At 56.3% G+C, this 26,654-nt stretch overlaps 1 protein-coding gene across 3 annotated transcripts in view; it reads right to left on the bottom strand.

Moving 5' to 3' along the window:
* Positions 1 to 1,350: 1,350 nt before the first annotated feature.
* SEPTIN9 (septin 9) overlaps positions 1,351 to 26,654 on the bottom strand; it is a 165,211-nt gene continuing 139,907 nt past the window's right edge. For all 3 annotated transcript variants that reach the window (XM_082604003.1, XM_082604005.1, XM_082604004.1), the window contains 9 exons: positions 14,065 to 14,256; positions 12,421 to 12,549; positions 11,981 to 12,062; positions 11,570 to 11,707; positions 9,599 to 9,716; positions 8,551 to 8,646; positions 8,171 to 8,267; positions 4,250 to 4,301; positions 1,351 to 3,136 (listed from right to left, as the gene is read on the bottom strand). In XM_082604003.1, the coding sequence (XP_082460129.1) occupies positions 3,001 to 3,136; positions 4,250 to 4,301; positions 8,171 to 8,267; positions 8,551 to 8,646; positions 9,599 to 9,716; positions 11,570 to 11,707; positions 11,981 to 12,062; positions 12,421 to 12,549; positions 14,065 to 14,256 (1,040 nt within the window). In that variant the 3' untranslated portion in view covers positions 1,351 to 3,000. The remainder of the gene's footprint in view (positions 3,137 to 4,249; positions 4,302 to 8,170; positions 8,268 to 8,550; positions 8,647 to 9,598; positions 9,717 to 11,569; positions 11,708 to 11,980; positions 12,063 to 12,420; positions 12,550 to 14,064; positions 14,257 to 26,654) is intronic.

A 26,654-nucleotide genomic window follows, 5' to 3' on the forward strand; every position in this document is an offset into this window, starting at 1 on the left:
CCCCATTGGGACATCCCAACCACCCCCCAAAGAAGGTGCTCAGGCCAGCAGGAGGCTGTGGCCCATCCTTGGGGCCTCCTGCTCACCCCCCTGGGACTTCTTGGCGACAGCCCAGCCTGGATTTTGAGGTCCTTTAGGAGTCCCTTGGGCCGGGGAGCCTGAGGCCGGGGCTCCAGACGTGGGCGTCGATGACATGCCTCGGATGCTGGAAGTAGAGGCTCCGTGTGGCCACTGCCCATCGGCTCATTTGGAGATAAAATCCACTTGCCTTCTCCAGAATGAGCCAACCTGCCTGGCAAAAGGGCCCGGGGGACCCCGAGGGGCTGAGACAATCCTGAGGCCACCCGACTTGCTGGTGGCAGAGTCTCGAGCCCAGGTCACCAGTGTCTCAATTCAGGGCTTTCCTGCTCTCCACCTCGGCTGCCTGCCTTGTCCTGAAGCCTGAGACAGGGTGGGGGCAGGCATGAGGGGTATTGTGGGTTGAACAGTGACCCCTGACTCCCCAAGTTCATGTCCACTTGGAACCTCAGAATGCAGCCTTATTTGGAGACAGGGTCTTTGCAGATGTTAAGGACGGAGATGAGGCCACCCTGGATTAGGGGGGGCCCGAGATCCAATGAGAGACAGAAAGAGTCACAGAGGTCCCGTGAAGACGGAGGCAGAGATTGGAGTGATTGCAGCCACTGAAGCTGGAAGAGGCAGGAAGCCTCCTCCCTGGACCTTCAGAGGGAGCCCGGCTCTGCCCACACCACGACCTTGGACGTCTGGCCTCCAGACTATGAGAGAACCCACTTCTGTTGCTTTCAGCCCCCCAGTTTGTGGTGATTTGTGACAACAGCCCCAGGCCACCCCGCCAGGAGGGAGAAAGGGGCTGGTGAGGCCTGCGCACAGCTAAGAATCTGGACCCGGACCCCCGGCCTCACTCCCCGGCTCTCGGGATGCAGAGCAAACCTCGCATGGCAGCCTCTTATATTCTAGCCTTTTGGGGGCCAAGTTCTCTTGGAATAAATTGGTATGAAATTATTGTTAAATATCGACCAGCTCATAGAGCTCACTGCAACAGATTTCAATTTTAACATGAAAAACATTTCCAGGGATACAGTAATAGAAGCAGCTCACAGCACTGCCCTGTGGAAACCCTGCAAAGCCTCCTTGCAATGAATAAATTAAGATTCTCTGTTCTCTTTTCAATCATCCCCTTAAATCAGTGCTTCTAAGTCCCTGAAACCTTTCTTCCCCCGCGAAAGGAGATTAAACAGTTCCCCAGAGATCACTTTCACGCTATCTTCACATTCATCTGCACTTCCGGGGTCAGAAAAGAGAAAAAAATCCCCACTCCAGAGCCTTCCGGGTTTGCATTTGGAACATTTATTTCAGGAAATACATTTTCAACACTTTGTTATTTATACAAAAAGAGACGAATTTCTCAAGAGGCACATAGCGAAAGGCCACTGTGGAACAGATCCCAGGGAAACTAACAATGTTTCAAAATCTGGCTACAGAGAAGGAAAGCGAAGGCATCCCGGGACGGAAGCGGGACCCCGACGCTGGAGACAGACGCGTCCTTCAACATCTTGGTTTTGGCAAAAATGGCAAGTCGGCAAGTAAACTGTTTCGCTAAGGGGTCCTTCCTCTCTTGGGTGGGGAGGGAGCGAACACGCAAAGCGATGACACTTGCGCGCACGCGCACGCGTGCACACGCACGCACGCACGCACATGCCAGGTCAGTCTGCACCCACCCCTCCCACCACATTTCTCACCAAGCCAAGGGTGTGCAGATGGCCGTGCAGACGTGAAGCCCGCTCTGCAGCCCAGCAGTGGGCCGTGCACACCTGACCCCTGGCCAATCCCTCTCTGGGGGTCGTTATGATGGGCTCCGGGGTGGGGGTGGGGGTGGTGAACAGAGGCCCAGGCAAACTTAGGGCAACATAAAGTCAGGCTTCCCTGGCCTCCCACCTCCCTGGTGGCGGCATCAGCACGGCCTGGGCTGGGAGGGCTGAGTGTGCATCTGGGGTGCCCAACTGGGCATTCACTTAACCAGAGCATCTTGGGCCCAATGGATGTCTAAACAGACAGACAGACACAGGCTTCCCCAGTCACACGGGGTGAGGCAGGGCAACCACCAAGGCCACAAGGGCCACTCTGAGCGTCCCCAGCCATGGTCCCCGTGGCCCCCCACTGCCTTCGGGCACCTGCCAGCACTTCCTCCCTTAGCTTCTGCTCCAGACTCACTCACTCGGACCTTCCCAAAAACCAGGCGGGTGGGGTGCATCTTTTCCCTTCCTTTGAATCCTCAATCAAATCCCAGTGGGGGTGGGGACATGAGGGGAGATGAAGACACACCTCCCTCTCTCCGACTTGTCCCAATTTCTCGCCCAAGGGGACAGCGGGGAGAGCTGCTGGCTCGCGAGGACGGCTGAGATAAAGGCACTTCCTGCTTCAGGACAGGCGCGCAGGCAGGTGGGCGGGCAGCAGCCAATGGCCTTGCCGCATCTAAGCAATTGGCAACTTGGGTCTCGTGGAATGAACTGCTCTCCCCTAGGGGCGGGGTGGGGTGCTCTGAGTTACGGGGGCCACGTGGGGAGGCAGGGGCAGGCAGGGGCTCCAGGTCCACGAGGATGGCTCCATCCTCCCACGGGCACCACCCTGCCACGCCGCAGAGGCTGTGTCCGAGGGGCACCAAGAGCTGGAGGCCACTCCTCTGGCCCCGGGGCAGGGTCAGGACTGAGTCAGTGGTCCTCCCGCCCCTCCTGGACCTCAGGGACGGCCAGAGAGCCGGCCTCCACTCCGAGGACCCCCCCAGCCCGGGTCCCCGTAGTCAGCGGTCTAATGACAAACATACTCAGAGGGCACTCGTCATCTTGTTACTTGGCAGGTGTAAAGGGGCGGAGATGGAGGACACATGGAGAAAATTATATAAAATAAAACGGGGCAGGTGGGTGGGGGGAGGGTGGGGGGAGACGGAAAAGACTCGGGGCGGGGTCCCGGGACAGGCGGTGTCTACATCTCCTGGGCTTCTGGCGCCTTCTCCTCGACACCATTGGCCACAGCGCTGCTGCCCTCATGCAGACGCTTCACGCGATAGGCTTCGAAGTGGATGGTGCTGGTGATGTCCTTGATGTTCTGCATGTGTGTCCTGGGAGAGGCCGGGGGGTGGGTCTCAAGGAGGGTCACGGGCGAGGGCAGGAGGCTGGCCCTGCTCACTCGGCCTGCCCTCCACACCCCCAATCCCCACTGCTTGGCTCCTCGGGGGTCCCCCAGTGGGGCGCTTTAGCCCCACCAAGACAGACCAAGCCTGGGCAGGGGTGTGCGTGTGGGGTCTCCAGGGCAACCCCAGCTCTCTTGGGACCATGTGTTCTAACATGTCCCCCTTTCTCTGTGTCAACCCAGTGGCCAGTCCAAGGACCAGGGCTGAGTGCAGAGGCCCCCGGGCAGTGCGCAGGGCTGGAGTGTCCTCGCTCCAGTTTAGAAGAGCCAGGCCGGCAGCCAGGTGTGCTGGCAGGTAAGGGGCAGCGGCTTGCGGCAGGTGGCCGGGGTTGGGGGTGCTGGCACCCCGCTAGTCCTGTGTTCAACTTTGCCTTCTCTGCAGCTCAGCAGGAGAGATTTGGAAAGGACGTGTCCAAAGGGCCCAAGGTGGGCGTCCTTCCTCAGCCAGGCGTTCCAGCATGGCAGGGCTGCTCCTGGAAGCCAGAGCCCCCCAACCTGGAGGCCACGAGAGATGGTCCCGTCCCTCCTATTGATATTTCCCTAGCATCCGTCCTGCTGGCTGAGAAGCTGTAAGCCCCTGGTACCCTGGTGGGAGCCCCTACCTTCTCTGTTCACCTGCCCAGGCCCAGACCCACCCACCTGGCACCCTAGCGAATGGGCGGAGGATGGGCTACTCCTTGCCTGGGCTCAAGGAAACTGAAGAGGGGCCTCCACCAGGTCAGAGGACGCTGGTGGGATGGGAGCTGGGGACTCCCAACATACGCCCAGCGTACGAGACCTCCGGGGGCCCTGAATCTAATGGGCTCAGGCTGCGGTGATGCAGACTCAACCCTTTTCAAGTAGAAGTAGAAAGGAATTTCACTTCTTGCTTCATTTCCAAGAAGGTGTTTTAGAAAATGGGCCTCCGAGGTCCCTCCCGGGAAGGCAGGCAGATGGGTGGGGCATGCCGGCTGCTGCTGCTCAAGACCTCCGCCCGCTCCCACCCCTCCCTCGGCCCTGATGGAGGCCCCTCCGGCGCTGTCAGCACCAGCCCGGCTCTCACCTGATGAGGAGGTCCCGCAGGTAAGCAAACTCACAGTGCGTGGTGTTCTCGACTGCGGAGAAACAGAAGGGGCTTTAACGTCAGGCAAAGCCCCTTCCCCGCAACGCTGGGCAGGCAAGTGGAGGAGGGGTCCACCGCGCACAGGCGAGCAGTGGGCACCTTGGCTCCTGCCCTCCGGAGGGTTCTGCTCTAGCAGGGAGATGGCACCGTAACCCGGCCAAGACGGCCGCGGGGGAGAGAGCTAGGCTAAGAAGGTGGTGGTGGTGGGGCGGCTGCTATGCCGGGGGGACCGGGGGATGTCCCAGAGGAGAACTGAAGACGAGAGGGGGGCTGGGAACGGAATGAGGCAGGAATTAGGGCTGGGACTTCTCCCCCACGTGCTCAGGACACACACAAGGACACCCGTGTACAGACCAGGCACCGGGGGTGACTGTTTACACTGAGCTCAAGAACCAGCAAAACTGAGCCGTACGCTGCCTGGGGAAGGTGCACACGAGGACACACGAGAGCCTCCCAGGCTGACAAGCTGCAGAGCAGCGGATAGCTCTGGGGACATGGGAAGAGGGCAGGGAGGGGTCCCCAGGTCCCCACGGGTACCCTGGAGCATGCAGGTAATGCCTTGGGGCTGAAGCTGGTGGCAGTTACTGCCACAGTCCAGAACTACGTGGGAACACTCTGCCTGCTGTGTGGTCAGCAGGTGCTAGCACACCTTTTAAAGGGTGTTGAGTGGCATCACTTGGACTGAGGAAGGTGGGCAGAGCAGGCAGAAGGACAGGCTATTCTCTGCTGTTCTGTGGAGGCGTCCAGCCCGGGGGACTTAATCTGACCTTCACACACCCTACAGGATAGCAACTAAGGTTCCTCTTCTGTGCTTGTAGGGAGATGGGGCTCAGAGAGCAAAAGAGATCTGCCTGGGTTCCACAGCCCGTGAGGCCTGGCTCCCTGGTCCAGGCTTCCCCAGCCCAGAGCAGCAGGGCCTTTCTGAAGCTTAAAGGGTTGATGAGCCAGTAGGCAGGGCCTCCAGTGCTCCTGATTCGATTTCACTCGCCTCTTGCCTGGGCTCTGCCCTCCACACCCCTGCCCTCCTTTCTCCCCCACCCCCGCAGGGCTGTGCCCACACTAGAACCTTCTGCCGGCTGACTCTCACGCAGCCTTTTAATCTAACTTGGAGAAGCAGTGAGAGCTAGCGGGAAGAACTGAGCTCTGAACCTGGAATGAGTGCGTTTCTGTCGCTTCCTGGCTTAGGTAAGTTATTCTGGCCTCTCTGACCCTCAGTTTCCTTATCTGTAAAATGGGGATAATAATGCCATCCACCTCTCAGGGACATGAGAGAATTAAATGAGTTAACTGTGTGCTTTATGACACCTGCCTACCTCTTAAAACATTTCAGGAGGCTTCCAAGGATGAGTAAAGTACCTCAGGACGCCGGTGTACACCAAGTCAGAGGAAGAACAAAGAACTAGGACTGGTGGGGGTGGGGATGAGGAGAAGCACTTAATAACTCTGGCTGAGGGCCAGCACAGAGTGGCCAGCTCTCTGGCCAGCTCCCAATTCACAAGGTCTCAGAGATCAAAAAAAAAAAAAAAAAATGTCCACCAGGTCCTGAGGAAGTTCAACTATTCTAAGATAGGGCAGAAATTCCCTCCAGGGCCTCATGAAGGCTGCTGGGATGTGAGAACCACCACCCCACCACTGTCTTTACAGGTTCCATGGGGCTGTTTCTCATCACCACCCTCAGCGTGAGCTGGTGGCACCACAACAACGCACAGGTCATTCAATGCGTGGTATCCGGGCCAGAGCAGGAGAGGGGGACACAAAAAACCAGCCTCGCTCATTTCCGACAATTTCCTTTACCGGCTGCCTGCAGGGACCTAGTTGGCCACCAGGGGGCAGCAGAGGCCTGCCAGCTGCCAGGCTGCCCTTCCCTGCCCCTCCCAGGTCCCCACTGGCCCTTTCTTTTTTATTTTTTTAATTTTTTGGGGCTGCGTGCGTGATCTTAGTTCCCCACCAGGGATTGAACCCGAGCACCCTGCAGTGGAAGCGCAGAGAACTACTGGACCACCAGGGAAGTCCCCCCACCACCCCGCATTGGCCCTTTCTTATCCCGAACTTCTCCACCCTCCACAACATACCTTCACAAAAAGGTTCCTAAACAGCAAGCTTTCAGGAAGAGAGGAAACGGAAGAGGTGGACCCAAGGCGGGATGAGCCCAGGGTGAAGCCTAATTGAGACCGCCCAGGAGGGTCAGGGAGGTAGAGGAATTTAACAATTACTCCAGGTGAAATGAGCCAGCCTGGGAGTGCTCCATTATATCAGTTTTCCTTATATCCGTTACTTAAAAGTATCTGCTTCCGGGCTTCCTGGTGGCGCAGTGGTCGAGAGTCCGCCTGCCGATGCAGGGGACACAGGTTCGTGCCCCGGTCTGGGAAGATCCCACATGCCGCGGAGCGGCTGGGCCAGTGAGCCATGGCCACTGAGCCTGCGCGTCCAGAGCCCGTGCTCCGCAACGGGAGAGGCCACAGCAGTGAGAGGCCCGCGTACCGAAAAAAAATAAATAAAAGTATCTGCCTCCCCAAAAGCTCCAATGGTCCCTGAGACATTCTCTCATTTTATTAAGCTCTTGGCACATGGTACCCACTTTATGGATGGTGAAAGCAGGGGCCCTGGGGGATGCAGGGACATGCCCAAGGTCGTGAGCTGGGCATGGGTTGGGGTGGCAGCAGCTGGAGCTGAAAGCAACTGCTGGATTTTCTGCTTCCTTCTCTACGCTGGGCCTTTCAGCCAAGTGAACAAGGAGCAAAGTGGCCTATTTTACTCTGTTCTAAAGAGGGAGAACAGAACAGAGGGGGGGTAAAGAAATGCCCAGGTCCACCCCACCCAGGGTCATGGCCACTGTAGTGGGTTGGATTGTGTCCCCCAAACAACTCCCAACCCTGGGCACTTGTGAATGGGACCCTATTTGGAAAAAGTCTTTGAAGGTATAAATAAAGTAAGGATCTCAAGAGGGGGTCATCCTGGATTTAGGGTGGGCCCTAAGGCCAGTGACAAGTGTTCTTATAAGAAGAGGGAAAGAGGGCTTCCCTGGTGGCGCGGTGGTTGGGAGTCCGCCTGCCGATGCAGAGCACACGGGTTCGTGCCCCGGTCTGGGAAGATCCCACATGCGGCGGAGCGGCTGGGCCCATAAGCCATGGCCGCTGAGCCTGTGCGTCCGGAGCCTGTGCTCCGCAACGGGAGAGGCCACAACAGTGAGAGGCCCACGTACCCCCCCCCCCAAAAAAAAAAAGAAGAGGGAAAGAAAGACACAGGCACACAGAGGAAGGCTGTGTGAAGACAGAGCAGAGATTGCAGTGATGCGCCTACAAGCCAAGGGATGCCAAGGACAGCGGGCAGCCACCAGGAGGGCGGCAGGGAACAGATTCTCCCTCGGGGCCTCCAAAACTCAGAGGATAAACTTCTGTTTTAAGCCACCCAGACTGTGCTGGTTTGTCAGAGCAGCCCCAGAACACTAAGACGGGGGTCCCAGGGACTTCTGGGGGTGGGAAGTGGGGGGGGCATCTGGCTCTCAGCTGGACAGAGCTAAAGCCCAGCCCTTTCCTAGGCCCAGAGAGGCGGGGTGATTTGTCCAGGGTCACACAGCACGCCTGTGAAACCCCAGCACCAGGACCTAGAACTTGACAGTGCCCGTCATACCTCCTTCCTCCCTGGATATTTCCCCGCCCATGGGAGATGGGAGTGGAGGCGCAGCTCCGTCAGCTAATGGCTGTGGGCCCCACACGAGCCACTTGCCCCCTCATTTCCCCCCAGCCGAGCGGGAACCATGGGACCCCTCGCCATGGCAATAGATGAACGCAGCTCCCAGTCAGCAGAAGCAGCTTTTATTCTGACCTGTCTGGAGGCCCCAGACATCAGCTCAGCGATTACCTTCAATGGTGCCCCATTTGGTTTTCCTTCCAAGGATCCTCTTCCCGTTCACTTGGTACTCATGGTCACTGCCCACCACGGCAAACGGGATCATTTCCTGGGGGAAGGGCAGGCAGCATGGGTCACGTGAGCGTGCAAAGGCCAGTCCACTCCCCTGGGCCCCTGGGTGGAGCTGCCCGGAGTGCAGGCCCCCAGCACTAAGACCCCTGGCCTGGACACTGGCACCGACTCCTCCTAGCCCAGAAAATAACATTCTCATGGCTCAAGGCCTTCCCACCCGTTTCCCCAGACACCCTGGACGGGGTGGGAAGACCCCCACCCATGTCCTCTAGCAGGAAGTGAGAGGCCTCTGGGAACAGCATCCTGGTCGGTCCACTCACTCGGAATTTCTCGTTCACCAGCCGGTCCTCTGAGTCCTCGTCAAACTCCTTCTGGGGGTACACATCAATGCCGTTGGACAGCAGGTCTGCGGTGATCTGGGGGTCCAGAGGGGAGAGATGCGGGCACCGTCCACGCAGCAAGCTGGACAAACCCAGCTTTGGGGGATCTGCTCATGCCGCAACCTCCACGAAGTGAGTGGCCCCAGGCTCGGGATCAGGGGTGGGCTCTGGGGGGGCTGGTGACACTGCTACTCTCCAGTTCTTGTGCCTCCCGAGTGGAGGAGGGGCAGCTGCAGACCTGCCTGCCAGGAGAGACGGCAGCCGCCCAAGGGACCAGGGTCTCTGTCCCTCTCTGAAGAAACTCACTCAGGCTTGCCGAATCCTCCCCTCCCTGAGCTCTACCTGGAAAGCCACTCACTGCAGCTCACCATCCTGCACAGGTGCACCTGCTTGTGTTAAACCATTACCACCCTTTGCAGCGACAGCTACCCATATGGATGGTGTTCAGTGATAACATCCCGGTGAACAGCTGTCATTTCTGCCCTGAGCGCAAATGCCTGGGTGCAGCTTTGGGAGCTTTCTCATTCCTTTTTCCTCCAGACACACCCATTACCAGGGCACCGTCCTCCCCTGAGCATGCTGGGAGAATCCCTGGCACCTGGGCTGTGAGCGGAGGCCCGCGTGGCGGTTTGGTGGGGGGGGCGGGGGGGGCGGAGCTTTGGGGATTAGACTGAGGGGCCTCCTTGCTCACACCCACTGAGGCGGAGGCTCTGCGGGGTCCCAGGCACCTGGGTTTTTCAAGTCCCCCAGGACATGCGGCCCTGTTAGGAAGAAGCGGCCCAGGGCTCACCCTCCTGCTTGGACAGCAGCCCAAAGTGGGACAGTGGCAGAGAAGAAAGCGGCCAGCTGTCCCCTGGTGGAGACCGTCCCTTTCAGACCATCTCTTCCACCTAATAAAAACCTGGCATGTTTTGTCTGACTGCCCCTCACCCGCCTCGCTCCCACAGAGGGGCAGGGGGCCGGGGGCTGGGCAGAGATGGAGCCCTACCCGCTGTTTGAAGTAGACCCTCTCCTCCAGGGTCAGCGTGTCAGCCTTGGCGATGACTGGGACAATGTTGACCACTTTGCTCAGGCGCTTCATGAACTCGATGTCCAGGGGCCTGAGGCTGGAGCACAAGGACATGGATGAGGGTGTGGCTGGAGGGACGTGGGAAACGGGGGGCAGGAACGAGGGAAGGGGGCCTACTCCAGCCTGGATGGAGCTGAGGGAGGCCCTTGGGGTGCCTGCAGGGGCTGCCAGGTGGGTGCACGCCGACAAGGTCAAGGCTGTGGGGTGAGGGTTCCAGCCAAGCCAGGAGCGAGGGACAGAAAAAGGAAACGGGCTCCTGGGACACACGGAGCCCGGGCAGCAGGGGACGGAGGGGCAGGCCTGCTCCGAGCACCCCCGTGCACGAGTTCCCAAAGCCCCAAGTGTGTCCACTCGGAGAAGCGCTGCCGCTGCCACCGGCTCAGGTGGCCATCGTGCCGTGGGTCCTCGATACGGGGGAGAGGAAGGAGGGATGGGAGCTCGCTCGGCCCCCCCTCCTGGGCCGGGCTGGGAGGCTGCTCTCTGGGGTGGTCCCAGCCCCCCGCCCACAGGCTCCAGTGCGCCTGAGATCTGACGTGGAGAGAGGCTTACCCTCCAGCCCCTCCCTGCCCCCCACCGACTCGAAACCTCTTCTCAGCGGGTGTGTGGGCAGGGCCGCAGGACCCCCGAATGGCGGGCACCACATTCCCACCAGGAGCAGAGGTACGTCTGCTCTCCTCCCCCGACAAGGGTCGGTCAGTCGCAGACATGGGGTGGGGCTGAGGCGGGTTCCGGGAGGAAGTCCGAACAGGAGGGCGAGGGGCCGCCCCAGCCCCACGGGCCCGGGACCCGAGAGAGGGGACGGCACAGTGCCCAGCTGGGTCCCTGCGGAAGCAGCAGTGCCCACCCTCAGCTCGCCGGCCGGCTCTGCTTCCCAGCGTCGGCCTCAGTGGAGCAAAGCCTGGACCAGCTGGACCAGCTGCCGTGGGGCCCATGGCTGAGCCCGCCGTCCCCCAGAGGGAGAAGCTCGGCCATGGTCCCTGCTCTGGTGCCGGGCCTGCTCGCCCCTGAGCGGACCCTCGCTGCGGGCAGCTCGGGGACTCGGCCTGCCGCCTCCTGCCGGGCTCCTTCCTGGACGTGCCTGCGGGGCTGAGGCCCCCAACCCCTGGGCGCCCTGCTCTGAGTAGAACCCAGGGTAGAACAGCCAGAAAGAGCCAGAGCCTCAGGCTGTGGTGACCAGCAGGGCGCCGGGCCCCAGCTCTCCCTCTCCGTCCACCCACGCTGGAGGGTGTCCACCAGCGGGTAGAAAGGCACCAAGGTATCTGGTGCAGACAGACCCACAGGGAACCAAGGACAAGGGGTCTACGAGGCCATCAAGAGCCCAGCTGCCCTCACAGGGGACACCACCCCTGCTCAAAGGAGGCAAGGAGACACCCCCCCACCCCTGCTCCAGGGCACCCACCGCAGGCCAGCCTCGCTGACCTGTGCGTGCTCCTCTAGCTGCAGACAGAACCCGCAGGAGAAAACAGCTCTCACCAAGGTGGCCTCGACCGACAGCCCTCATCCAGCCCTGCCAGGGGCCAAGCCCGTTCTCTGTGCTTTAAACCCTCCTGGTGGTCCCCGCCGGGGACTGTTATCACATCATCATCACCCCCCTTAGGGACCGGCAGCCACCCTGGAAGAGCAGGTGAGTGCTAAGGACACACAGCCGGAGTCTTAACCCGCCTGCCAGGCCTACCCGAACGGCCAGCCTGAGAAGGCAAGTCCAGGCCCCGAACCATCCTGGGCCCGCCTGGTCCTCCACCCTCCCAGGCAAGCTGGGTGGTGGACAAGTGGGTGGGACGTGGTATGGGGGCAGAGGGAGACTGGGGCACACAGGCTGCCGACCACGGCCCACCCAGCCCTTCTGCACTCAGGGCAGCCCAGCCCCGGGCCTCGGCTGTGTGCACCTACGAGTGGCCGGTGGCGGGGATGAAGTACAGGCAGCAGTGGACGCGCGTGTCTGGGATGCGCTTCTTCCGGTTGATGTTGACCTCCTCCTGCAGGTACTTCTCGTACTGGTCATTGATGAACTTCATGATGGGCTGCCAGCTGCATGGAGAGGCCCCAGTCAGCCTGCACGCGGGACCCCCACCACCCAAGCTGGGGGGCAGGCCCCCGTCCCCACCCGCAGGTCCGTAATTCCCCAAGTCCCAGCCCAACGCCCGTACACGTGTGGAGGCGTCCGACATTCTGAGCAGGGCAGAGACCCGCGCTAGCCTCCCATGCTGACCTTTGACCTCAGGGGTCGGGGGGAAGGGCGAGATTCCCAGCAGCCCCATTAGGGCTCTTCCACCCCGGGAAGCGGCCCCCGGAGCCCCTCACCAGTTCTCATTGTTGATGTGGTCCCCGAACCCCGGCGTGTCGATGACCGTCAGCTTCATGCGGACGCCCTTCTCCTCAATATCTGCACAGAATCCCAGCCCCACACCGAGCTCAGGGGGAGACCCAGGCTCCCTGACCACCCTGCCCCAAAGAAGCCCACTTGGAGCGCCCCCAGGGTGATGCCAGCCTGCAGCAGTAAAGTCCAGCAAAGCTGATGACACTTATTCTGGGCACCCCCTGCCCACGATTTTTGGTGGAAAACTCGGCTATCTCCAAGGGGCTCTGACCAGGGCCCGCAGGGGTCCTGGAGAGCAGCCCCAACCCCTCACCCTTCACCCTGAGTCTCAACGTGCCCAGAGGTGTTGCCGAGGGTCACCAACTCAGGGGACCTGAGGTACCCGACAGGGCATCCCTCTCCCCAGCCCCCGCCTGGCACTCACCGTGTGTGATGGACTTGATCTCGATGGTCTTAGGGATGCGTTCCTCTGAGGTGGGCTGCACTGACTTCCGGCTGATCTTGGATTTGAAGAGGGTGTTGATCAAGGTGGACTTTCCCAAGCCGCTCTGCCCTGGGGAGAGAACGGGGCTGCTTGGCGTGGCGCTCCAGAGAGGGCAGGTCACGGCCCTGCGATGCAGTGATGCCTGGGCGTCGCCCCCCAGCACACCTTGGTTGGGGGTGGGTCAGGGGGAGGTCAGGAGGCAGGAGGGTGCCTGGGTGGTGGCCGAGCTCTCACAGTGCGTTGTGGCAGAGCAGGACACGGACCCCTCGCCTTCTGACCACAGGGATGGTCAAACTGCCCCATGCGAGGTCCCGGGGTGCCCGGGAGGAGCTGAGATGCAAAGCTGAGATGCAGAGGCAAAGTGGGGGGCTGGCCCCTCCAGTGCAGCTCCACTCTTAGCTGTTGGGCATACTGGGATCGACGTGGGGTTTGAAGGAAAAGCCCTACAGAGCCCCCCACCCTGGGACCTCAGGATGGAGGGTCTGCATCCCCCGGGGCCGGGCTGCCCACACTGTGGGGCTCCAGTCCAAAGCCCTGGGGGCCGGGCTCCCCGCCTCCCAGGATCATCTCAGTTGAAGAGTCGGCACATTCAGCACACACAGCCTGCAGCCAAGTGACCGCCAGGCTCCATAAAGGCCACTGCTGCAGTTCTTCCTGGCACAGGAGGCCTGACCGGGCCCCCGGATGGTGGGCCAAGGGCAGGGACAGCGCTGACCAGTGCCCACATCAACAGACCTGGCAGCTGAGGGGCCGCGGGGCCAGTGAGCCCCCGGGGCATCAGCCGCCCCCCGGTGTGGCCCCAGAAGCGATTCTGGCCTGGTTGTGAGCCCAAACCTCACGTCACCCACAGTCCCCTCCTACAGCAAGAGGGACGAGGGGAGAGGACACAACAGGGAGGGGACCTGGACTCAGTCGTGACTGGAAGGCCCCTCCTGCTCTACATCACCCTGAACCTAGGGTCTGCCTGGCTGCTGCTGCCCCACGTCCCGCCCATGCAGCCCTCGCTGTGCCCCAGGCACTGTCCTAAGAGCGGCAGTTTAACCTTCACAACCAGGTGCCGTCATTAGCCTATCAGACAGATGAGAAAAACTGAGGCCAAGTCCAGACTGAGGATTAGAAGCAGCAGTCCAGCTCCAGGGCCCCAGCCAGGACCTTCCAACATCAGGGGTTAATAGCAGCAATGGCCACTGACGCTTATAAGATGCCTACTATGCACCAGGCACACCTCAGCACCATGCACATGTGCACACACATGCACGCACCCGCACATGCATGCACACAGGCTCACACACTCCAGACTTGGAGCCCCAATCGCTTTGCCTCTGCGCTGAGCTGGCCTTAGGCCATGGTAACCAACGTTATTTTTAAAAATTGAATCACACTGATTTTCCAACTTTGATAACCTTTCAAGGAAAAGTGTGGATCCCCCAGAGGGTGGCATCAGGAATCCCTGGCCTGAGCTGTTTACCAGCCCGAGGACTGGCCCTTCTCCTCATCCATCTCCCCTTCTGCCCAATGGTTTTGTGTCCCCACCGAGCTCAGGCCCGGGGGCAAGCTGAGCAGTGGTGGGGACCGGGGACTCACCGACCACCATGATGTTGAACTCAAAGCCCTGCTTCATGGCCTTCCTGCGCATCTGCTCCAGGATGGAGTCGATCCCCACGTAGCCGAAGTCCACGGGGGCCTTCTCATTCCTCTGCGCGGGCGGCTGCTTGAGCCCGGCGTCTCTGGGGGTGTCGGCCATGTCGCCAACGCTGCCGGGACCTGCCTCGGTGGCTGCGGGACGAGGAGCGGGCGCGTTAGGGGGTCACAGGGGGCACGTGCAGGCGTCTGCTAAGCCCCCACATCCTCAGGTGGGGAAACTGAGGCTCAGCTGCCCGGGAGACCCCTGAGAAACGCCCCGGAGCTGGAGCCGGAGGCCCAAGTTGTCCTGCAGCCACTCAGCTTGGCCCACAGAGCCTCACTCCAGTTCTCAAGCCACCAGCCCTGCCTAGGCTGGGGCCCTCCGCTAGGCTCCAGGGCAGGGCTGACCCCTGAACCCTCCTCTGTCTCACCTGAGCTGCACCCAGGAGAACTAGCCTGAGCACGGCGGGGAGCGCTCTTTGCCCCCCACCCTCCTGCCCTGTGCCCGGGGCACCCAGGTGGGCCCCCCCATCTCCTTCACTTTTGGCCCCAACACCTGCTGCAGCCTGACGGCCAAAGGGGCCTTGGGGGTCAAACAGCCAGTGTTTGGGTGAACCCATGAGCCAGGACAAAGGAGAGGACAGCCCTCTGAAGGAAGGATGGAGGGGGCCGGCACTGGCTCAGTCCCAGCTACCAGCCAATAGCCCTGGGGCGGCGGGAGTGCTGGGACGAGGGGCGTTCTTTCGAGGCAGGAGGGCCTGGGTGCAGTGTAGCTCCGGGCCCAGCGTTCCTGGGAGATGGCAGGAAGGAGAGGGCCCCGGGCAGCACCTGGGGGCACTGCCCCCGCCTCCCCTCCTTGGACTGGATCCAGGTGGCCGTCTTCTCTCTGGCCGCCCAGCACCTGTGGGCCTCACACCCACAGGCCAGGAGGAGGTTTTGCTTTCATATCTGCGGACAGGCAGACGTGGCTGAGCTGCTCGAAATACCTCAAGCTTCTGCGGTCTATAGGTTAGAGCCTTCCTCCTTTCTTCCCGGGCTGCCCTCAAGAATCCACATGCCCAGGTTCGAGATCCGGGGGTGGGGGCATGCCACCCAGAAGGCCCCCAGTGGGGACCTGAGGTGCACCCGGCCAGCAGGGCTGGTCAGGGCACTCAGGACGGTGCAGGTTCCCCACCAGGGTCCGGCTGGAGCACTTTGCCGCGTCCCACTGAGCCCCCGACGTGGCACATGCCCAGGCCACACCCTCCCCGGCTGGCACCCCAGCTCCCCTTCCCTGCCCCCTTGGGTCCAAGCTCTTCCCACTAAGGAGGATTTTCGGCTTCATCCTACCTCCCAAGAAGGATCACCGTCTCTCCTCCTGGGGCACCCTGAGCTCATGGGAAGCGACCACACAGCGAGTCCAGATGCCTCCCCCGGCCCCGCGAGCCCCTCCCGCCAGCCCTTGGGGAGAGGCTGTTGGTTCCCTGGGCATCGGCTCTGGGTGCCCCATGCTCCTGGGGGCGTGCCCCACCGCCAGGGTGGGCAAGCAGCCGTCCCAAACATGCCCTCCTGCCCACCCCCTCCGACCCTGCCCCAGGAAGCAGCAGGACACAGGTCGCCAGGTCAGGAAGGTCACTGGCTGAGCTTTCAGATAAACTGCCTTTCCACTTCCTGGGGAAAAAACCGGACTCTACCCGGTCCCCAAGCTCGCACCTCTGCAGCCATATCTGTCTTCAGGAGCGTCAGAGGGAGCCGAGATGGGGGCCAGCACCCTCACCTCCCACGCCCAGGCCCAGGCCAGTAAGACAGGAAAGATGACAGGCACCGTTTGCTTACAAATCCGAGAAATTGGGGTGTTGCTGGTTCATCCTCAAGTCAGCCAGTAACTTCCCCATCTCCTCTGCCCTTGACCAAGCACAGCCATTCCTGCTTCACAGAATGGGGGTGCTGAGCAAGTAACATAATGCATATAAAAGTGCCAGGGGTTGCCAGGGGGCCCACACATCTCTCCTAACAACAGGCTGATGCTTGAGGCTTCGGTTCCAGGTCCACCCCCACTACCGCCCTAGGCCAGGGAAAGGCAAAGGGCCCAGGAGGCAAGGACCCCCTCCTCCCTGCATGGCCCGGAAGGCTTGTGCCTCCCTTCCCTCTTCAGAAACACTCTGCCCCGGGCTCCGGCATCTTTAAATAAACAAAGACCAGAGCTGCATCTGGCCTGAACGTGTGGCTTTGGGGCTGTTTCCTGGAGACAGACATGGGGCCTTGTCTTTCAGGACGGCAGTTCAGCCCTGCCCCACGTGACCGAAAATTGCTTCCATCTGTCTGTGGGTCTGGGAGCCATTCTGCCCGGGACTGGGCCAGCCCCCCCCACCCCTACATCTCCCTCCATCCCTCACCCCCTCCCGAGCAGCACGGCGGGGGTGGGTGGGGGGCGTCCCCTGAACCCCCTCACTTCCCTCCACGGGCCCTGGGAGCAGCAGAGCGAGAGAGACTCCAGCCGGCCCCTCCACAGGCACCAACATCCACTGCAGAAACTCAAACCAAAGCAAACATCCTGCCCACCAGGGCCCTGCTTGAGAAATAATCATAAAAACATGACAAGCACCATCCCTCCCGCTGAGGGAAAGGCCTGGCCTTTTGCACAGGTGAGGGTACATTCCTACAAGGTCCTTCCTCCTCTGGGAGGCCCCCTGGTGGGCAACCCCAATTGTGCCCACCCAGATGGCCCGCAGACATGGGACCCTCCCTCTATGCCCACCCAGCCAGGAGGCTTTGGGGTCTGCCTTCAGGACCCCACGGGCGAGAGTAGAGGCTCTCCCAGAGACGCTGTGACCCTTGCAGGCCCCTGGGGCTCCAGCCGGCTGGATGGGACGGCAGAGACTGGCGACTCCAGTACCATCCAGTGTGGCAGCCACGTGTGACTTTTCAAAAATTGTGATAGAATATGCATAACACAAAATGTACCATCTTAACCAATTTTAAGTGTGCAGATCAGGAGTGTTAAGTCCATTCATGTTGTGCACCCAAGCTCTCATCTTTTTTTTTTTTTTTTTTTGCGGTACGCGGGCCTCTCACTGTTGTGGCCTCTCCCGTTGCGGAGCACAGGCTCCGGAAGCGCAGGCTCAGCGCCCATGGCTCACGGGCCTATCCGCTCCGCGGCATGTGGGATCTTCCCGGACTGGGGCATGAACCCATGTCCCCTGCATCGGCAGGCGGACTCTCAACCACTGTGCCACCAGGGAAGCCCTCAACTCATCTTGCAAAACTGAAACTGTCCTCATTAAGCACGAACTCCCCAGTCCCCATTCTACTTTCTGTCTCTGTGAATGTAACTACTCTGGGTAGCTCATATTAAGTGGACTCATACAGTATTTGTCTCTTTGTGACTGGCTTGTTTCACTGAGCTAAATGCCCTCAAGGTTCATCCATGTTGTAGCACGTGTCAGGATTTCCTTCCTTTTGAGGGCTGAGTAATATTCCACCGTATGGATGGACCACCGTTTGCCTTCCCATTCATTCCTTGATGGATACTTGGGTTGCTTCTATGTTTCAGCTTCTGTGAATAGTGCTGCTGGGAACATGGGTGTACAAATATCTCCTCGAGACCCTGCTTTCAAACCTTTCGGGTGTAAACCCAGAAGTGGGATTGCTGGGTCAAATGGTAATCGTATGTTTAATTTTTTGCAGAATCACCAACTGTTTTCACACGAGACTGGCATGCTTGAAATACATCTGGTCCAACGGAGGATCAGAATTTTTTATTTTATTTTAATTAATTTCAAATAAAGAATGACACATGGCATACGGCAACTATACTGGACAGCACAGAATTCTTGTCCAACCTACTCATTTTGCAAATGAGGAAACTGAGGTCCCCAGAGTGATTTTTTTCTGAAATGCATTGGAAGCAGTCTGGCCAACCTGAGACCTTCACTGAATTTAATCAGCCCTGTAACTTCACATTCACTCCTGTGATATTTGATTAACATCCATGTCCCCCCACAGACCGTGAGCTCCAGTGACTATGGCAGTGACATGTATGGATCCCCACTGAGCCTCCAGAGACCTACAAGGAGGGGACACTCAACCAATACTCCTGAATGAATGGGGTCTTAGGAGTCTCCCTTCAGCGTGGGGTGGGGGGCACAGGGAGGAGGGCTGTGCTGCCCCAGGCTGCCTGCAGACCCTCCACGAAGGCCAGACGCCACCTCCTGACCCGCCCCCCAAGACCTGTGTCCAATCCACCTCCTCCAGTGACCTGCCTGCGGCTGAGGCCTCACCTTCTTCCCCATGGCCCTGTTACCTGTTTTTGTTTCACACCCAAACTTCATCAAATGCTATTAATAGGAAAGGGAAGTTCTTAACAGAAAAATAAGAGGTTTCACATTTATGTCCAAGGTGACTCTCACTTCAGGAAAGTAGAGCAAGAGGGAGCCCTGGTCTTTAAATGTGGAAAACTCACGCTCAGAGAAGTTAAGTAACTTATCCAAGGTCACACAGCACGAGCTGCTGCTACTTTTCACTGCTCCTACTTGGGAACCCCTTGGGAAAGGGGATGGCAGGGGTGTGGGGGGGCGGTCCTGGCCCACCGTATCCCCTCCTTCCCAGAGCCACACTCTGAGGAGGTAATGTAGGTTTGCGGTGGGGGTGGTGACCCCTGGGGCAGCCTCACCCCTGCTCCACGGGGTCGGCCACTCTGGGTCAGTCGCTCTCTCCCCAGGCTCCCAGGCCCAGGGCAACATCCCTGCCCACCACAGCACCACCCTCCTCTGGGGAAGAAAAGCCCAAGTGACCACCTGGGGTTGGGGGTGGGGTGGGGGTGACCTTAACACGCCAGTTTACGCCTTCCCTCCACTTCCTAATCACTTTCTTTACCGCAGTAACAGACACAACATACAACCTTGACCATTTCAACCATGTTAAGTGTTTGAGTCCGCGTCATTAAATACATTCAGGATGGCACGTAACCACCACCACTACCCACCTCCAAATGCCTTCGTCATCCTGGACAGAAGCTCTGAGCCCATCCAACACTAACTCCCCCCTCCCCCTATAGCCTCTGTTCTACGTTCTGTCTCTGTGAATCAGGCTCCACTGGGAACCTCATAAAAGTTGAGTCATGCTGTATTTGTCCTTTCGTGTCGGGCTTCTTTCACTGAGCATAATGTCCCCGAGGTTCCTCCCTGTTGCAGCCTGTGTCACAGTTTCATTCCTTTTTACGTCTAAATAGTACTTCATTGTTTATCCATTCATCTGTCCATGTACGCTTAAGTGGTTTTCACCTTTTGACTATGATGCATGATATTGCTATGAACATGGGTGGACATGTGTCTGTTTTGAGTCCCTGCTTTCAATTTTTCCGGTATCCGGCCTAATTATTAACAGAACCCAGGTGGTGCTCAGAAAGGCTGCAGTTTGGACAATAGGTGACACGGTCATCCTGCAGTCAAAATGAGGTGCAGCGCCCCCTGAAGGCTTCGAGGCCAGGAACCAGGGGCCTCAGGTTCTTGTCCTGGCTCCACGTGGTCCTCTGCAGGTCCCTCCAGCCTGCCCTGCACTGCCCCCCCACAGCTCCTAGCCCACAATCTCCTCAAACCCGAGGCCATGGCTCGCTCAGCGGTACCCCCAATCCTAGCCCAGGGAGTGGCACAAAGTAGCTATTCGAGAAATACCTAAAAGGTCCACCCACAGATGAAAGGATAAACACAATGTGGTAAATCCACACAATGGAATATGAGCCATGAAAAGCACTGACGTAATTAGAGAAATGCAAACCAAAACTGCAATGAGGTATCACCTTACACCGGTCAGAATGGCCATCACCAAAAAATCTACAAATAAATGCTGGAGAGCGTGTGGAGAAAAGGGAACCCTCCTACACTGTTGGAGGGTTTATCAATGTGAATTGATACAGCCACTATGGAGAACAGTATGGAGGTTCCTTAAAAAACTAAAAACAGGTGGGAGGGAGGGAGACGCAAGAGGGAAGGGATGTGGGAACAGATGTATATGTATGACTGATTCACTTTGTTATAAAGCAGAAACTAATAAAAAAAAAAAGACGGGAATAATAATAAAAAAAAAACTAAAAACAGAACTACCATATGACCCAGCAATCCCACTACTGGGCATATACCCTGAGAAAACCATAATTCAAAAAGAGTCATGTACCAAAATGTTCATTGCAGCACTGTTTACAATAGCCAGGTCATGGCAGCAACCTAAGTGTCCATCGACAGATGAATGGATAAAGAAGATGTGGCACATATATAAATGGAATATTACTCAGCCATAAAAAGAAATGAAACTGAGTGAAACTCATTTGCAGTGAGGTGGATGGACCTAGAATCTGTCATACAGAGTGAAGTAAGTCAGAAAGAGAAAAACAAATACCGTATGCTAACACATACATATGGAATCTAAAAAAAAAAACAAACGGTTCTGAAGAACCCAAGGGTAGGACAGGAATAAAGACGCAAATGGACTTAAGTACACGGGGAGGGGGAAGGGTAAACTGTGACAAAGTGAGAGAGTGGCATGGACATATATACACTATCAAATGTAAAATAGATAGCTAGTGGGAAGCAGCCGCATAGCACAGGGAGATCAGCTCGGTGCTTTTGACCACCTAGAGGGGTGGGATAGGGAGGATGGGAGGGAGACGCAAGAGGGAGGGGATATGGGGATATATATATACGTATAGCTGATTCACTTTGTTAAACAGCAGAACCTAACACAACAATGTAAAGCAATTATACTCCAATAAAGATGTTAAAAAAAAGCACTGATGTCTTAGATGAATGAATAAAGGATACGTGGCATATGTATACAATGGAATACTCCTCAGCCATAAGAAAAGAATGAAATAATGCCATTTGCAGCAACGTGGATGGACCTAGAGATTATCACACTAAGGGAAGTAAGTCAGACAAAGACAAATATCATGATATCACTTTTACATGGAATCTAAAAAAAATGATACAATGAACTAACTTATTTACAACAAAGAAACAGACCCATACACATAGAAAACAAATTTATGGTTACCAAAGGGGAAAGGGTGGGGGAGGGAAGCAGGGATAAATTAAGAGTTTGGGATTAGCAGATACAAACTGCTAATAAATAAAATAGATAAACAACAAGGTCATACCGTAGAGCACAGGGAACTATATTCGATACCCTGTAATAAAGTAAAATGGAAAAGAATCTGAAAAAGAACATATATATATGCTAAAGAATATATTTGTGTAAAAACTGAATCCCTTTGCTGTACACCAGAAACGAACACAACATTGTAAATTAACCATACTCCGAAAAAAAAAAAAATTAAAAAAAAAAGCACTGATGTCCTGACAGGCTACAACAGATGAACCTTGAAAACATTATGCACAATGAAAGAAGCCAGACGTGAAAGGCCACATATGGTATGAGTCCATTTAAATGAAATGTCCAGAAGAGGCAAATCCATAGAGACAGAGAGTAGGTGCGTGGCTGCCAGGGGCTGCGCCATCATGACCATGGGATTTCCTTTTGGGTGATAAACCTGCTCTGGAACTAGGTAACGATGACGGCTTTTCAACATTGTGAAGAACCACTGACGCACGCGCTCAATGGGTGAATTGTATGGGATGGGGATTATATCTCAACGAGCTGTTATGTTACGACAAAAATGAAGACGCTGCTGGTAGAGATGGATTGGAAAGAACCCACTGTGCCCATGAGTGCCCACCAGCCAGCTGTACAACTGAAGGACAGCTGAGGCCCAGACGCCCCCACTCAGGCCTGAGGTTGTTGAACACCCCCCGTGCTGTCTGGCCGTGGAAGCAGCCCGTCATCTCCCAGCAAGGATGTCCGGACCAGCCAGAGGAAACCCTGGCACTTTCTCTCCGCAGGCCGCCATCTTGAGCCCAGGCCCGCGTCCCTGGTGGGGAGCCCTTGTCCCCACAGGCTGGTGGCAGCTGGTCCCGCCGGTGATGGGGCTGCCCTCTCCTCGCCCTCTCCTTCCCCACAGGGCCCTGCTGGGCCGCCTGTTCTAGGAGTTGACGGTGGGGGTCGGTGCTTCTAAATCGGAGAGGCAGGAGTCCCATCCTCTTCCACACGCCTTCACAGGGGCTGTATGTCACCAGCACCAGCTTCGGACTTCTGCTCCAAGTGAGAAATTCTCCCCCCGCCCCCAGGGCTGGGATCGCTGTCTGCGGCTCGCCGGGGACCGGGGCGGTGGGACACACATCTGGCTGGGGGGTACCGCCGAGAGAGGAGCCTGCTCCCAGGTAGGACGCCTCACAGGGGGGTTCACACTTCATCACAGCCCCAAGGCGGCCGTGGGAGGGGGCTCGGCATGGCAGGCTTGCAACGCCCAGGGGTCACCCTTCTCCGCCCGCCCCCTCCCTATTTGTCCTGCTGCCTGTCCTGCAGCCCAGAAATGTCCCCACAGGTTCCATCCTCTCCAAGCATCAGCCCCATCTGCCAAACGCAGAGGTGGCTCTATGGGAGGACCTGGGCCGCTGCCTGATGCTGCTCCCAGCCAGAGGGGGTGGCCACATGGTACCCGTGTCACAGGCAGGGACACAGCCCAGGACAAAGCTCTCAGGGTAAAGCCAACTCAGGGCTCCTGATCTCACCCCGATCCTCCCCAGGTACACCGGTGCCAACCCCCGCACAGGCCTTGCTCAATCGCCACCCACAGTGGCCGAGCAGAAGGCCAAGCCAACCTGTCTACAGACACCCATGAGGCCACCCAACAGGAGCCAGTGTCACCAGGCAGGTCCAGGCGGACCCACTCAGAGGTCTGATGGTGGGGGTCCTAGGGAGCCGACCACCATGTGCTCTTCCTGCAGGAAACTGTGTCTCCAGCCAGTATCCCGCCCTCAGTGAAGCCTTCCTTCCCCAACCCACCCCCTCGCCCAGGTGCTCCTCGCAGCCAGGCAGTCTCCCGGCTTCACCTGGCAACTACGCACACAGCAGAGGGGCCCCCATCCCCAGCGGCCCTGGAGCCCACCCTCTGGGACCACAGGGAAGGCAGCACTGCAGGCTGAGGGGACAGCCACAGCCCCCACCAGAGCACCTGAGCCCAAGGCCAGGACCAGACAGCAGATGCTCCTTGCCCCCTGCAAAGAGGCTTCTTAAAGATGGGCATGTCCCCGATGGAGGAAGTGCCAGGGGGACAGAGTGACCAGAGCTGCCCCTTCCTTCCCTCCCACCTCCCTGGGTGCTGCACAGGCCTGCAGGGCCCGGCCTGGCGCCCAGATTAGCCGGCCTCACTGCTCTCTTGCTGGGTCTGTGCTCCACTTTATACAGTCTCCACAATGATAACCAAACAGGGCTTCCCTGGTGGCGCAGTGGTTAAGAATCCGCCTGCCAATGCAGGGGACACAGGTACAAGCCCTGGTCCGGGAAGATCCCACATGCCACGGAGCAACTAAGCCCATGCGCCACAACTACTGAGCCTGCGCTCTAGAGCCCGCGAGCCACAACTACTGAGCCTGCGTACCACAACTACTGAAGCCTGTGCGCCTAGAGCCCGTGCTCCGCAACAAGAGAAGCCACTGCAATGAGAAGCCCGTGCACCGCAACGAAGAGTAGACCCCGCTCGCCACAGCTAGAGAAAGCCCGCACGCAGCAACAAAGACCCAATGCAGCCATAAATTAATTAATTAATTAATTAAAAATTTAAAATATGATAACCGAACAGTGATGTGTGTGGTTTACTTTTACCACGTGTCCCCCCCACGTAAGATTCACGAAGCCACAAACCTCAGCCATTATGCTCACTCCTGTGCTGCCACATTCGGAGCAGGGCCTGGCACGTGGCAAGTCCAAGACTAAATGTTTGCCGAGCGAACGAACGAACAAAGGAATGACGCGAATCACAACAGCCAGCATTTGCTGGGCTTGCTCTGCACCAGGCACTATTCTAAACGCCTTCCGCGCACCATCAACAACCCTATACGTCAGGTATTGTTAGTTTCCCCATTTCACAGATGAGGAAACTGAGGCCTACAGTGCTTTTGTCACTTATTATGGTCACAGAGCTAGTGAATGTCAGGCAGCGTGACTCTACAGGCCAAGAAAAGGCTAAAAGAAGTATAGTTTTCCTACAGCAAAGACCCAGAAAGTGCCAGGTGCTGGGGTAGTGCTCTGAGGCCTCAGGGCTCCAGCCCTTCCCTCCTTTGGGTGCTCTCCCCAGGAGCTGCTGGGAGGGGATCCCACCCAGCCATCTGGAAAGGCCTGTTGAGTGCATTAGCATCTTAGTCTTCATAAACTCCTGAGAAAAGGAGCCTGCAGGCCAAGCCTGGCAGGCCAAGCTCTTCAACTCCAGTCGCCAGGCTCAGCATGGGGTCCAGGATTCCGGGGCCCTCTCAGGATTACCTACAGCTCCCCCAAGACACCGGTGCTGATGAAGGCAAACCCTGGCACATCAGAGGCCCACACACCTGGTGCCCCAGCCAGAGGTTCCAGGTGGACTGATGCCAAGCACATATCAAAATGTCCATCCTCATCCTAAACCTCCACCTCCACGAGGCCCCAGCTAGAACCGACAAAACCCACAGGGGCCTCAAAGACGACTCCCTACTTCTCATACAAGTGACTAAGTTGACGGAGACACTGTTATTAACCAGCTCAGGAAATGCGTGTGAACGAAAGAGAACAGGACACCGATGGGACTGGACACCAGACACATGTACAGAGGCGCACAGACCTTGGAGAAGAAACTGCCCTGGAGAAGATGTCAAAGATATGGCTATAAGAACAATCTTGAGAAAGAAGAACAGAGCTGGAGGAATCACACTCCCTGACTTCAGACTATACTACAAAGCTACAGTCATCAAAGCAGTACCATACTGGCATAAAAACAGACACATAGATCAATGGAACAGAACAGAGAGCCCAGAAATAAACCCACACACTTATGGTCAATTAATCTACAACAAAGGAGGCAAGAATATACAATGGAGTATAGAGTCTCTTCAATAAGTGCTGCTGACCCACACACTTATGGTCAATTAATCTACAACAAAGGAGGCAAGAATATACAATGGAGTATAGAGTCTCTTCAATAAGTGCTGCTGGGAAAACTGGACAGCTACACGTAAAAGAATGAAATTAGAAAATTCTCTCACACCATATACAAAAATGACTCAAAATGAATTAAGGGCCTAAAAGATCAGAAACCATAAAACTCCTAGAGGAAAACATAGGCCAAACATTCTTTGACATAAATGGTAGCAATGTTTTTTTGGATTTGTCTCCTAAAGTAAAGGAAATAAAGCAAAAGTAAACAAATGAGACCTAATTAAACTTAAAAGCTTTTGCACAGCAAAGGAAACCATCAAAAAAAATGAAAAGATAATCCACTGAATGGGAGAAAATATTTGCAAATTATAATGACATATAAGGGATTAATATCCAACATATACAAACAGCTCATACAATTCAACATTAAAAAAAAAACTGATTAAAAAATGGGCAGAAGAAATGAATAGACATTTTTCCAAAGAGGAAATGCAGATGGCCAACAGGCAGAGGAAAAGATGCTCAACATCACTAATCATCAGGGAAATGCAAATCAAAACCACAGTAAGATACCACCTCACACCTGTCAGAATGGCTATCATCAAAAGGAACACAAATAACAAATGTTGGCGAGGATGTGGACAAAGGGAACCCTTATACACTGTTCATGGGAATGTAAACTGGTGCAGCCACTGTGGAAAACAGTGTGAAGGTTTCTTGAAAAACTAAAAATAGAACTATCATATGACCCAGAAATTCCACTCCTGGGTATATATCTGAGAAAATCAAAAACACTAATTCAAAAAGATACATGCACCCCAGTGTTCATAGCAGCATTATTTACAACTGCCAAGATATGGAAGCAACCTAAGTGTCCATTACAAATGAATGGATAAAGAAAATGTGGTGCATATGTATGTGTGTATATACACACACACACACACACACACACACACACACAAATGGAATACTACTCAGTCACAAAAAAGAACGAAATTTTGCCATTTGCAACAACATGGATGGACTTGGAGGGCATTATGCTAAGTGAAATAAGTCAGACAGAGAAAGACAAATAATGTATGATATCACTTAAATGTGGAATCTAAATATACAACAAACTAGTGAATATAACAAAAAAGAAGCAGAAACAGATATAGAGAAGAAACCAGTGGTTACCAGTGGGGAGAAGGAAGGGGGAGGGACAAGATAGGGGTAGGGGATTAAGAGGTACAAACTCTTATGTATAAAATAAGCTACAAGGATATATTGTACAACAGAGGGAATATAGCCAATATTTTATAACTATAAATGGAGTATAACCTTTAAAAACTGAATCACTATATTGTACACCTATAATTTATATAATATTGTACATCAACAGTACTTCAATATTTTTAAATGGCTATAAATTATAATGGTTGAAAAAGATCCTGGGGTCCTGGTGGACCAGGACCACAACAATGATTCATTCAACAAAAATTTATTGAGTACCTATTACTTAGTAACAAACAAAAAGAAAACACTATAGGCTTAAAATCAGTCTGAATGAAAACAGTGGT

Source organism: Mesoplodon mirus (genome assembly GCF_964341445.2).
Source record: "Mesoplodon mirus genome assembly, chromosome: 18".
Lineage (NCBI taxonomy): Eukaryota > Metazoa > Chordata > Mammalia > Artiodactyla > Ziphiidae > Mesoplodon > Mesoplodon mirus.